This window comes from Melanotaenia boesemani, chromosome 17, assembly GCF_017639745.1.
Source record: "Melanotaenia boesemani isolate fMelBoe1 chromosome 17, fMelBoe1.pri, whole genome shotgun sequence".
NCBI lineage: Eukaryota > Metazoa > Chordata > Actinopteri > Atheriniformes > Melanotaeniidae > Melanotaenia > Melanotaenia boesemani.
In genome coordinates this window covers 10037657-10051073 of record NC_055698.1, presented here as the reverse complement: position 1 = coordinate 10051073, position 13417 = coordinate 10037657, and the positions used below count along the sequence as shown (strand labels likewise).

Sequence of the window (13417 nt, the reverse complement as noted above, 5' to 3'; positions counted from 1 at the left end):
CAGCATGTCACTGTGCTCTAATATATTAAAACATCTTTTTTCACTTTCACTTTTTTGTGTTTTTGTCCTGTATTCAAACTAAACTATGGAAAAATAAAAGTGTTGGGTTGGAAGTACCTGTTTATAATCCTGCGGTGAACTATCTTGAGGATGATGATCCTTTCAGCACAGTCTTTGAGGAAGTCAGACATCTTCTGCTTGAGCTGGGGCTTCATCTCATGCTTGGCGATCACCTTCAGGTGGTCCCACGAGGCTTTGCAGCGCCGCTCCATCTGACACAAGTTCTCCTGCAGCTGATCAAAATCCACCTGATGGAGCAGATGTTCACACCAACAGGTTAGTTTGATGGATAGCACTTTTAACAACTTGTTGCTAAAACAGAAAGTTCTCATTTGGATTCCATTAACATTTGGTTAAAACTGTTCAGAAGAATCCCCTTTAATAGAATAATACAAAATTAATAGAAAAATTAACTAGAGATATAAGTAGAAAATTTGACTTGTAAATGCATCTTCATGCAATGCAGTCTCTGTAAGACTTTTCATTTTCACTTTTGACAAACATTCAGTGGATGTAGTTCAAAGTTGGTCATTTGGATGAGTATTTTTCTTTTTATTAGGAAAAGATATTTAATATTAGCTGCAAGAAAAAAAAAAACAAACTAACAAAACTCTTTTGTCTTGGACCTTTGGAGAAAATCTGAAAATTAATAACGTGCTGTGAAAAGTGAATAAAGTTGTTAAACTAATGACACATTCATTATTTACAGCTAATCTGTGTCATATATTTAGCATCTGTTTCAGAGAACATTAGATCTCCTGTGGTTCAATTCATGTGTTTTGTATTTACTGGTAGCCACAAACACATAAATGTATGCTGTGCCCAAATAAGAACAATAATTGTGAGTTTTTTGCACTTTTTACACCAACCAACTATCAGCTGCAAGTTGAAGGTGTCCACCTAGACTTTGTTCATAAGACATCTAGAGGACACGCATTCTATATCCAAAAAATAACTTAGATTAGACTCTTTGAGATCCTGGAAGTAATTTTCCAATTTTATGCAAATGTTGTCTAACAGACATTTATGCAAAAAAAAAAAAAAGTCTTCATGTCTTCAAGTTACTGACTGGGTAAATGATCTATTAACAACATTACGTGAAAATATACATTTATAAACAAAAGGCCTTTAGCATCAGAAGATGGTCCTTGGGCCAGACACCTTGCCTCCAGTGGCAGAATTACTGGTGTATGTTTGGTGGTGGTTGGAAAGGTCCTTAGTTGACTGCCATGTCAGTCTGTGGCTACACGTGTAGCTTACCATCACCACTGTGTGAATGCGGAGTGAATGATGGATTTAATGTAAAGTGCTTTGTGTGCTATAAAGAAAATATAAAAATCTAATCCATTAGTTTCAATTTCAAAATGAAAATCCTTAGCTTCCTAGAAATATGGTAATCCAAATGGTAAATTTGGCTGTACTTATATAGAGCTTTTCTAGTCACATGTTGACCACTCCAAGCACTTTTACACTACATAACACGTTCACACAGCACTTCTATTGTTACATACTAAGCAAACTAGTATATTAATGGTTCCTGTTCCTAATTTTTCCTGACTGTTGACTTTACTGTAGAGTGATTTCCCCTCCCTTCTACAAACACGCCTAACCATACTGCACCCATATCAAGCTATTTAACCTAAAGTAGCTTAATCTAAAATTTACATTTACAAAAATGAGTCTTAATGTAAGTAAACAGTTGTTGGAAATCTTCTAGTGATATCTGTTAATAAATAGTCAGTGTCCAAATTCTCCTGAGACCTTTAAGCTTGTGTGTTTGATGCTTTATAACAAATTCAATACAAGTTATTCCTTCTAAAAAATGTTTTTATTAAGTTTTGTTAACTTAACTCCAGATTTTGCTTTATGTTTTACTATGCAAGAATGCAAAAAAAAACCCCAAAAAACAAAAAAACCGAGCGCTTATGGATGCTTTGTAGTATAAGTGTAAAGCTTACTTTTGCAGAACGTGTGATGGCCCCTATCTCAGAGTAGAGGTCAGTGCTCTGAGGGAAGTTTTCCACTACCGCAGAGCAGGCGTGATGGAGCAGAGACTGCTTATGGACCGTGTCCTTTACTTCTGGAACCTTCTCCAAATACGTCAGCTCGAACCCTTTGGCCTGGTAATATAAACGCAGTGCTTATTTCAAATGGAAATCAGATGTGTTACCTTTTGTTGTATTCAGATGAAAGAAAAACCTTGAGAATACATCTGGTGTGAGGGTTTGCCACTCTGAGATATCACTATGAAATCAAGTTGTTAATGGACATGACTCACGTTGCTGCCATTGAGGAAATTTCCGATGGAGAGCAGCGTAGAGAGAATGTAGCGCAAGGTTTTGTTCTTCTCTAGCTGCTCCATACCCTCCTTCAGATCCTGCAGTGGCTCTGCCACTTCCTGTGGGGAGGACACACACACACACATGCATCATTATTTAAGCTAATCAAGACTCTCAGGAAACATATTTTTCCATTAGTCTTCAGTGAACATAAAAGCAGTGAACAGGTGCAGCCTGTCTACAACCACAAATCATCTGCTCTTGTTTAAGGTCATGAGAGGTTGTTTAAAGGTTGCTCCTTTGCTGTAAAATGTGTTTCTGATTACGTGAAGCTTTTTTTTGTGCAGCAGCAGGTTCTCTCGTGTGCATGTGTTTGTTTGCCTGCACGGTATGTTGCCCTGCATTAAATCTTCGGCTTGCAGACCGTCCCATTGGGTTGTGTTGGGAGTGTTGCTCTGCTGTATGCATATCGTGCCTTTCACCAAGAGATAAAAGACAATTGCATCCTGCTGAAAGCTGTAAAATTTATGGGATGGCAACAAAGAGGCAGCGTGTTTCTCATTCTCTGGGCTCTGACTTTGAACTTTTCTTCCTGGATGCATTCTTTGCTCGAGTAATCATGGTGTGCCAGAAGAAGACAAGGTGCTGCTAATAAGCGTGCATATTTGGTTATGATGTAACTACACTGATGTTTTGCGGATGTTGTTTGTACTGCAAGGATGTTGATATTTCCTGCCACCAATATGAGATGCACACACACCACAGAACACATGCTGCACACCTTTACCCAAACCGCTATCATAGTTCTTTTGGTCATTTGTTTGTCTTGCTTCTTTTTTGTGAAAAATATCCAACAATCTCCTTCATTTTGTTGCAGTTTTAACAGTTTCTGATGTTTAAACTGACCTTCTCTGTTGCTTCATAGTCCATTTTAAAGGCCCAGAGGTGAAGCCTGGCAGAGAGCTCGCTGATGGAGGACAAAGTGAGAAGAAACTGCTCAGCAGAGCCCAGCGGGACGTCAGGGTTGGCCAGCTGGGCCTCCTGGATCTTCTGTGTCTCCTCCTCTGTTGGGATCATCGTCAGGAGTTTCTAAGAAAGAAGAGAGTTGAGGGAAGACAGCAGTGGGTGTTAGGTGCGAGGATTGATTTACAGTCTGGCTTTCTTCACTTTCAGCCTCTTTTGGATCTTTTACCTCTATGCCCTCTTTGTTGAGAGCATACTCATCGAAGTTAAGGATGGCTGTCTTGATGGTTCGAGGTGGAGGCAGGACTGTCAGACCAATGTTGATGGCGTTACTTCTCTTGGAATCTAAAACAATGATCTCTTGACGTTTGCCATCTGCTGCTGTTTTCTATGCAAAAACAAAAAATCAGAGAAGGTCAAAACTGGATCTTTCTCCCTTCCCCCTTCTGTCTCTGCCTCTTCTCTCGCTGTGGTCTACTTTACAGGCCTGTAAGGATTAGAAGGATCATCACTCGGGTTACAGTAACTGCAGCTGTAAGGACTTTGTATATTGGGAGCAGGAAATACCATTAGAGGTGAGGTTTATGTGGCTGTTTGGATAGATCTATAGACATAATATTAAGGTCCTGTACATTTACATATGACCTCACCAGCACTTGGGGCCATTATAAGCTCTTAAAGGAAGGAAGTTATAATATATCACCACATAAAAGTGTAACAGAGTAGGTGCTAATGCCTTGTTACTGCCACATGGAAACCATATACCCACCATATGGACACCAGTGTACTTACATAACAATATAGCTCAGCCTCTTTAGTCACAGTTTATGCTTTTATAATACAGTAAACAAATGTTTTCACATTCCAGGTCTAATCTTAGATATCTAAACAGCATATCCTAATGGAAAAAAAGCAAAATATGGAACAAAGAGTGGTGAAGCAAAAACAAAACCATCTCAGAAAACCTTTCTCTGATTTCTGATAGCTTCAGGACACATGTGGTCCACAAAAACATGAATTCCCTCATTAACTGGGAGCTTTGCTTTAGTGGTGCTGATGCTATAGCTGTGGACCACCATCACTCAGTCACGTCATGCTAAACCCCAGAAGCTGAACTACTTACTTGTTCGGGTCTGACGTGATTTGCAGCTCAAGAGCTCAAAATGTGCTTCAGCTGTCTTTCTTTGAAGAACTTTTTTTTTGTTTTCAAGGCTCTACAGTAATTACAAAGGAATCTAAACTCTCATGAATCAGGATGAAAACATGAGACATGCTTAACCATGACAACATTAGCTTTTATGTTAGAATGGAAAAACCTTTTTATAAGACAGCAGCCATCGAGGACATAAAGCATAACAAGGATAACATACTCAATAAAAGACAAGTGCCAGACTTGGTCATTTAGGAGTTCAACAACTATAATAAGCTACATTTACTGTCATTTTTATTAATTAAGATTTGTAAAAATCCAAAGGGTTAATCCATAATGAGAACATTTTTTTTCTATAACTGCAACATTTTGATTGCGTAGCATAAACATTTTCACTAAATAAAAAATGTTATTACAAACCTGTTATATGAGATGCATCCATTCTCATTTTCATTAAACCACAATCACATTTCAGGCTATTGTATGATGAAATAAGTGGGCACGCTAACGCCACTCCTTTGTTCGAATCATGGTGCTTCAGGCTGGTTGTGTTACCTTTGTAACTGATATTTCCTTTGACTTGGTCTCAAACAGGTGTTCCAGTTTGGAGGTGTCCAACTTTACTGGGTCCACTTTGGACCAGAATGAGTCTCCGCTCCGTTTGTAGTCTCTGTATTGTGAGTCTGTTGGACGCACCTGATGATAAACAGAACGAGAATGCACTGCATTAAAAAGAGATGTCCTGAACTCCCCATTTGGTAAATGAAAGAACACAACAAACCACAAAAATATAGTGAGTCGTCGTAATTTATGAGTCTTTGTTTTTAACTGGCTGATGGAAAGAACTCTTCATTTTGGTCTGGGACCAAAGAGGAATCTTCTGTGTGAGTAAATATAATGGTCGAATATTAAAAAAAAGTAAATCTGCGACCACAGAGAGAAACTGAAAGTCTCTCAGAGATTCAGGGGTCAAAAGTACATTTTGTACTAAAACTGGGAGAAATTTCTGGACAGATGTGGATATAAAATCATGAAAAACAAGTGATAGAGGCAGTCAGAACTCAGTTTTGACCCACCTCGCTCCAGAAGAGTCTGATCGTCTTCTTCTTTTTGTTGAAAAGAGGAGGTTCCGCAGGAGGAGGAACTGGCACTGGAGCGCTGACTGAAGGAGGCGGTGGAGGCCTCATGATGCCAAATAAAGGAGGGGGTGGGGGGCAGCTACCTAGCATGGGTGGGGGTGGGGGAAATCGTGGGATGCAGGGCGGAGGAGGAGGTGGGGGAGGGAGGTCGCTGCACCCTCCCATCATAACGGCGTCCAGAATGTCCTTGTCGTCGTCCTCTGTCAGGTCGGTGAAGTTGATGTCCCTGATGCGCAGCTCTCGAGGGCTGGCCAGGAGCTGGTCCCAGATTGTGTCCGACTCCTTTTTGGGTGGCGGAGGAGGGGGCTCGTTGGCCGGGTGCTCGTCCAAGTGAGGGTGGGGCGAGGTGAGGTCCTTGATCAAGTCTCCAAACCGCTCGGCCAGCGGACGGATGCTCCTGCAATGATCTGAATGATCTTTGTTGCTGTTCTCCTGGTCATCACCTGGTTGTTCATCCTGTTGTGTCTCTCTGTCCTCCCCCTCTCCTTTCTCTTTCTCCTTCTCCACGTCTTCCTCTTCCTCCTCCTCATCGCTGGGCTTCTTGTTCTGGGAGTACAACATGTCCAGCATGAAGAGTTTGCTGTCGAGGAGTTTGTTGCAGTTCTCATTCACTTCTCCCTCCTTAAAGCCTGAAAAAAAAGATAAACTGGGTTAATAAAACTTAGAAACTCACTTAATAAACTCAACTATAAAACATTAAAAAATGACCCACCATTCTCACCGCTCCCCCTCTCCTCTCTTTCCAGAGTACTGCTGGCAGAGGAGATGCTGGAGGCCGAGCAGTTGTCCTTCTCATTCACCTCCTCATTCTGTCGCTCCTTGTCGCTAAGGATACCACTATCCTCCTCTGCCTCCTCCTCTCTCTGCTTCTCTGGTTCTTGCTCAGGCTCTTTGGCTTCCTCCTCTTTTTCTTCTGCCACTTCCTCCTGTACTTCCTCCTCTTCCTCCTCTTTCTGCTCTTCTTCCTCTTCCTCAGTTGTGGCCTCTGCTTCTTTTTCCTCTGTTTCTATGCTGGCACTGTCATCAGCTTCTCCTGAAGGAAACAAAAAGTTATTTAATGTTTTCTGTAGTGAAATTCAGTTTGAAACACATCAGATTTGATTTAAAGCCATCTCTGTTTGGGCTACATGTATGACACCCTTGTGTTAACACATACACAGATACAGTGCAGAGGAAAACAAAAACACACACCCCTGCTCTAATATAAACAATATGGGAAGTATACAAAGCCAGGCTGTTACAGGACCAGGATATGAGCAGGAAATGAAGAATTAAGTTCCTGTTTACATCAAAACATGCTTATGTACACGGTACACATGCGCGCAACTTGGCAGCACAGTCCACACACTGATGCAGGCTGGGTTAGAAAAACACGACACTTTGAGGCCTCATACACTCGCCTGTGTATGCTACAGTACCTCCACGCACGCACACCAAAATGAGGCGGCTTTCTTCCAGAAGATGTTTGGTCATTACTCTCTCAAAAAGGTTCTTTCAAAACCTTTTTGACCCTTGCACTCACATCCTCTCTGTCCCTTCCTTCCTTCTAACCCCTCTTGAAGGTGTCCCCTTCGTTTTCCTCACTGCTTTCCATAATCTATCGCCCTTTTTTTTTTTTTGTTTGGAAAGATTGAAACAATTTCAGGTTAAGAATGATTGCTTAGGGCCACACCGCTGTAAACTGAACCAACAACCTCCTGGTTTTAATTACGACTTTTCAACATGCTAATCAGCAGAGTTGAAAGTTGCCAAAACCTTTAACAGTGACGCACACCCTTGAATTTATAGATTTAATCAAGTCAAAACTAATATTTTATGCCACTTACTGCCTTTTTTTATCCCATCAGATTTTGTTTATTTTGATGGTAGAATTAAAGATTCACAGGGTGTTAAGCAAAAAGTTTCCAAATTCCCAGCAGGTAACAATACAAAATGTGCAGTTTAATGCATTTTAAATCAGCAGATCAGTTTTAAAATCTTTTAAATCCTTTTTTCATTAATATTATTCTGGTCATTATTATTTACTTTAATCTCGCTCTGTTAATATTCTTATTGTTGTTTTATCGTTGTGTTGTGTTGGCCTAATTGGAATTTAGCTTTGCTATTATCTTGCACATTTACATTTGATGTTTATTAATTTGCATTGTCCCATTTTAAACAATAAAATAAACAAAAAAAGTTAACAAAAGTAGTTACCCGTTTTTTGTATTATCGCCCACTAAAACTAAAGTCTGTGCAGCAGATGTACAAAGGAGCTTTTAGGTCTGAAAAGTAAAGCCAACACAGCATATAATTAAACATGCATTATTTACATTGCCCAGCATGGGGCTGTATGATTTATCTTAGTCTTTGAGAAAATGTCCCTTATAGCTCATTTGGGCACCCTGTTCAGTATTTCCAGGTCAGTCAACTCAGTAACCTCCCTACCACCCTACCGACAATGGTGGACATCCGTGTTCAGTTTGTGCTGCTGAGTCTTTTAAAGTTTTTTTGGTCTCTTAAAGCAACACCAGCTTTTTAGTGCAACATTCATGCTGTCAACAAAGACTCATAGACACGTGCTAGATAACCAATACATCTCTATACAAGGCCTGGCATGCACACCACATCATTTCCAGTCTCCTATTTGTTTTTTCAGTCGGCATGGAGATACTTTTCCCTCAGTTGCAGTATAAATGCAACTTTTTTTATATGCAAAGGGAAAAATGTGGGGTTTTGCATGGAAACGCTGTTGTGTAACCAGGGCCTACTTCACAAGAATTTAGAGTCATGCCATACACCAGTGACATACAAAGAAGTAGAGCTTCAGATTCGTGGTTCAATCTACATCCACAATTATGACAGTAAGCACTTCATGTTACGTTAGCCACTGGCATACTAGCAGATGCTAATTTAATTAAATACTCTGGTCTATCTGTCTGGTTTAATAACATCACTTTCAGACTCACTTTCAAATAAGTATTTGGCTAAAAGGTAGATATGAATACTACAGCACAGGGTAGGAATGTTCGGGAGTAAGAGAAAATTATCCTTGAGTTCATGAAAGATGTTCATGCTCATCAATGTGAACTTCTGCTAATCATAAAGACAATTAATCTTGTAAAGCTAAAGGCTTTTAATAGATATTTTCAAAATAATAATAGTGTGCCCAAAAGCAAGCTATGGAAATCATTTTATGCACCAGGTGGAAATATATGAAAACTAACCACTTCACTGTACACTTGGAAAACACAAGTTTTGTATATGCACATAGCGTACCATACTTCCACTTGATTTATTCATTAAGAAAACATTGTTTGGGTAAGTTTATGGTATCAGTCGCTATTTAAAAGTCTTCTTTAATACTAATAATTTTACAAATTCTGATCTTTAGAGTAAAAAAAGAAGATACAACAGACTACACTTTGACCCGTGGCTGTCTTGTGACTGAAGCGTTACTCTCACAAGGGACAACAAATTGTCTTCTCAGGTCAGACCCTTCCCTTGTTCCTACTACCTGGTAACAAAGACCCATAATAGGTGACTTTACCCCGTTAAACATAGTCTTCCTACCTGTTTCTGAGGGAGTGTAGGCTGTGGCGGGGGTCTCGGCTTGAAGTTCGGCCTCTGCGTCTTCCTGAGAGGCGAAGGAAGATGGAGTGCTGCTGCGTGATGATGAGGGCCAGGCCTCCGAGGGCTCAAAGGCCAAGTTGAGGTCAGGGCGAGTCCTTGAACCCCGGACGCGCTCTCTCTCGTATTCCTCTGCCGCCAAACGCTCCACGTTCTTATACCTGAAGGGGAGAGGGAGGAGGAAAGAAGCTAAATAAGAAAACTAAACAAATATTTGTTTTGTTTTTTTCTGTCTTGCCTTTTTCAGCAGTGCTCAAACTTAACTACTATTCAGTCTCTGCCAAGGGACCCAAATTAATGAAGGTCTACCAACCTACTATGTTTACATTTTAAACCCTATTTTTATTCTTAAGCTGCTGTGCCACTTCACCCCTCTGTACCATTATCTCACTCTCTCACCCTATTAATGCTCCACAAGACACTCAATGTATTTAGAACTCATTTCCTGCAAAAAAAGCTCCCTGTCTTTCTCTCCTCTCCTGTCCTATGTTCTCAGTTTTTAGCATATATCTAAAAATAAGGATATAACAGAAGAGACTGGAGAGGAAAGGAGAACAGGAGAGCTGAATAGGAAATAGGGAGGAAGAGGTTAATGTCAGTTTGGTTGCGGAAAAGCTGAAAAGATTAGAAGTGAGTCAGATTAAACCTGTTCAAGATGTGCCTCGATCAGCTGTCCCTCATTGTCCATTTCCCCTCTCATTCTTCCTCCCTCGTCTTCACTTGCTCCCTTTCTCCTTCTCCCAAACTTTGCCATTCAACCTGCTAACCAGCACAGACATTAAGGGCACTGAGTCAACCCTCTCTCTCTCTTTCTCCAACTCCTCCTCTTTCCCACCATATCGTGAATGTGTGCAGCTTCTGTTCAGACTTCATTAGCATAAAGCCACTTCAGAGGTCTGGAGAAACCAGACACTAATACACGTGTGTGTTGGTGTCTATCTGCATGTGATTAGGAGAAAAAATAGAGTGAATGAGCCAAGTGTGTATTGTAGGCTTTAACATACTGTATGCCCTCACACACTTACAATAAAAGGTGTTGAGTAAAAGTTTGCAATACAGGCCACTGTGCCAACTTCCTGACTGTGAGCACAGATTGTGTACTCTTTGAAAAACTGAGCACTGTATGTGTCTCAATCAACACAAATATGTTTTATTACCAAATACTTGAGTTTGTTTAGTGTGAGGTTCAAAGTACAAGATCAAAATAACTCTAAAAAGAAGGCACAATCAGGATTAGTACAACATAGAGTAGTAGATTACAGGAAGTATGATACAGTTTTACTCATCTACATGTATTTTTCAGCTTTTACGTGACTGACAGAATTTTATAAAACTACTGACTCTCTAAAAACATCATGTAAAGTTGTTTAAATTAGTCCCATCATGGCCAAGTCAAATTGTGATGAGCTGCTTAGTGTATACAGTCATTTTAATGACTAAATACCATTTTATGACTGACTTTTCCATATTGAGTCTCCAAATCACTGACTCAAACAGCCAAAATTTCATTTTTGCCAACCCAATGAACCAGTTTATAAAATGCAGGATGAGGTAACTTCTCAGGGTTTATCCAACATTAGTTTTTAGCAACACATCAGAAACTATGTGCTAATGCAAATAAATGGAAAGCTATACTGTCAGTATGCACATTTCCTACTTCATCTCAGACTCTCTACTGCTGTTTGGCTCCTCTCTGTCTGGTCTGCTTCTTGTATATTAATGTTTATTAGTATATGAAACTGTAGGAAAAGCTAGCAATGCATCTTAATGTGTCATCCTCTGTGCAACACAAGCTGTGCAAAAAACGCACCAGTGTATGTGTTGCAGGGAAAATCAAACACTGAGTGGATCGCCCAAGTAATGGATGGTGCTGTAGCTGACGGGTTGACTACTTGTCACATTTTTGTGAATGAAAGCTTCCCAGAAAGTGATCTCTGTAGTCCCAACAAGTGTTAATCCGCAGACAGAGACCTCTGTGTTCTGATAAGTTCTGGGGGGGTGTCGATTAGCAAGCAACAGAGGGAAGAGGTGAGGCTAATTTGCATATTCACAGAACCCAGAAAACTAAATGAGGTTAAAGTGTAGAGATGCATCCAAACCATCCAAACCATCTTTAGGCATAAAGGGAATAATTCTATGTTATGACAACAAATAGAGAAGTGTTAGTTTTCAATCAATGGATATTTATTAATATTGATTTAGTTAGAACATAATTATATTTAGGTTGCAGGACTGCAACTTAAAAAGTAAAAACAGACCTGACAACTTGTTGCCCGATTTGGTTATACATTGTAGATGACTGCTGTTAGAGCTTTAGCCCTATTAAAACTAGAGCTAATAATATTATCATCACACTGAATATGTCTTATGTTCGCAATTTAACCACCTAAGTTCTGCACTTAATTATTATTTTCTTCAAATTTTAATGTAATATTACTGCTTGAAAGATTTACCAAACCAAAGATAACTTAAAGCTATAAATAATGTTTCAGTCCAAGAACAGTACAGCTCTCCCAACAACCAGTTTTGTTATCTGACATTAACTGCACAATATTTCATGCACATCCTCTTTCGACCAGGTGTTACTGTGCTCTGTTTGTCAGGCAGATGCATCCCACAGGGATATGAGCTGGCGGAAAAAAAAATAGAGTTTTCTGATAACCATGACACCCAAATACACCATAAATATATCAATGTGGTCCTGTGGATACATCTCTCACATGCTAGCCCAACAGGTCATCACGCTCTCTGATTGTATTCTTCCTGCTTTTGTTTATGCTGTATTTTGTTGAATCAAGTCTCTGTTTGGGTTTCTCTCTCTCTCCCTACACTTTGTTTTTCTTATGTTATTGGATTAATTGTGCTTTAAATTGAGGGTGAAAAAGATACCCTGAAAGAAAAGCAAGGGCACTTGGCTCAGACTGCCTGTAGGAAAGGAAAAAGAACAGAAGAGGAGCAGGAGAGGGGATGGTAAGGAGGGGGTTTTGCATATTTTGATCCTCGATAAGCACAGTGGGTTTCCCTTTTATACAGTTGTCTTCTGTCTTTAAAACATATGGCTGCATTGAGTTTGATCAGTCATAAATGTGAGCTTGACCTCACATAGCCCTCTTGACTAAATCTTTTGCTTCCTGTGATTCCCGTCTGCACAAAACCATAGATTTATAAGCCTCATGAAAATTCTTCCTGTGTGTATGCAAGTGCACATGCTTCTATGCATGTACACGTGCATTCACTGTGAGGGGCTCAATGAATACAGGAATCAGATTTTCTCACAGCACGCAGCCAAAACAATCAGACCCTTGGCAGAGAGAAGCACTTAAAGTGCAGCTCCTTAAGAAAGGAGAAAACAGGCAAACAGAGCGAGGAAAATTAGCTCAGCATCCCCCCTCCTCGCTCCAGCCTCTAGCAGCTGAGGGCACCGCTTTAACCTGAAAACAATTACACTATTACCAAACTTCCCAAACCGCCGGCTCAGACATATTCCCAGCGGGTTCAGCTGTTCTGTGTTGTTTTGATTTAGAGCGCACACTTACCTCTCCTCCCGCGCAAGCCTGGCCTCTTCCATTTTATCCACATAGTCGCGGCTATGGGAGACACAAACAGAGAATTTTAAAAGATAATAATCAAACCCCCTTCACCACCACCGTCTCCTGAAGAGCAGCCAAGGTGAATAAAGTATGGCTGCAAATCATTAATCATGTAATCAGCAGCTATAGAACCAGTCTAACCCATGAGTCCAATTTCTGTGTCCTGACAAAAAACTGTTTGTTCAGGTTGTTATACTTGGATTTCTTTTAAATTAAGTGTCTGCTCAGGGAGTGTGTCCAGTTAACACCTTGAAATGAATATAAATTAAGCAAAGCTATTGTTTTCAGTGAAGGTCACACACTACAAAATCCTCTGACTGATTACAATTGATAACATGAATCCAGCAGTTCCAGCTGTCATGCAGACAAGTCTTCCTCTCATGTGGTACCCACCACTGATTCAGTCTGTTTTGCTTAACTGTATGTTGAAGAAAGGCAACAGTTTCTCTCTTAAATCTTTTATAACACTGCATGTTGGATAAAAGAAAGAGCCACAGGTGCTTTCACTAACACTGAACCAAATTCTGCTCAGCTTCCTGAACCACTGCAGTTTCTTCACCATGCTCTCTTGCTTTGTTTGTTGCTTTTTTGTATTTCCTTTTTTGGTGGGGGATAATTCCCAGACTC

The 13417-nt window shown here is 40.2% G+C and overlaps 1 protein-coding gene across 7 annotated transcripts in view; it reads right to left on the bottom strand.

Annotated features, from left to right (window-relative positions):
• Positions 1-13417, bottom strand: part of fhod3a (formin homology 2 domain containing 3a) — a 60113-nt gene that overhangs the window by 3336 nt on the left and 43360 nt on the right. For all 7 annotated transcript variants that reach the window (XM_041967135.1, XM_041967136.1, XM_041967137.1 and 4 more), the window contains 10 exons: positions 12737-12787; positions 9144-9361; positions 6304-6624; positions 5529-6220; positions 5008-5148; positions 3532-3690; positions 3246-3428; positions 2339-2458; positions 2019-2180; positions 118-308 (listed from right to left, as the gene is read on the bottom strand). In XM_041967135.1, coding sequence (XP_041823069.1) covers positions 118-308; positions 2019-2180; positions 2339-2458; positions 3246-3428; positions 3532-3690; positions 5008-5148; positions 5529-6220; positions 6304-6624; positions 9144-9361; positions 12737-12787 — 2238 coding nt within the window. The remainder of the gene's footprint in view (positions 1-117; positions 309-2018; positions 2181-2338; positions 2459-3245; positions 3429-3531; positions 3691-5007; positions 5149-5528; positions 6221-6303; positions 6625-9143; positions 9362-12736; positions 12788-13417) is intronic.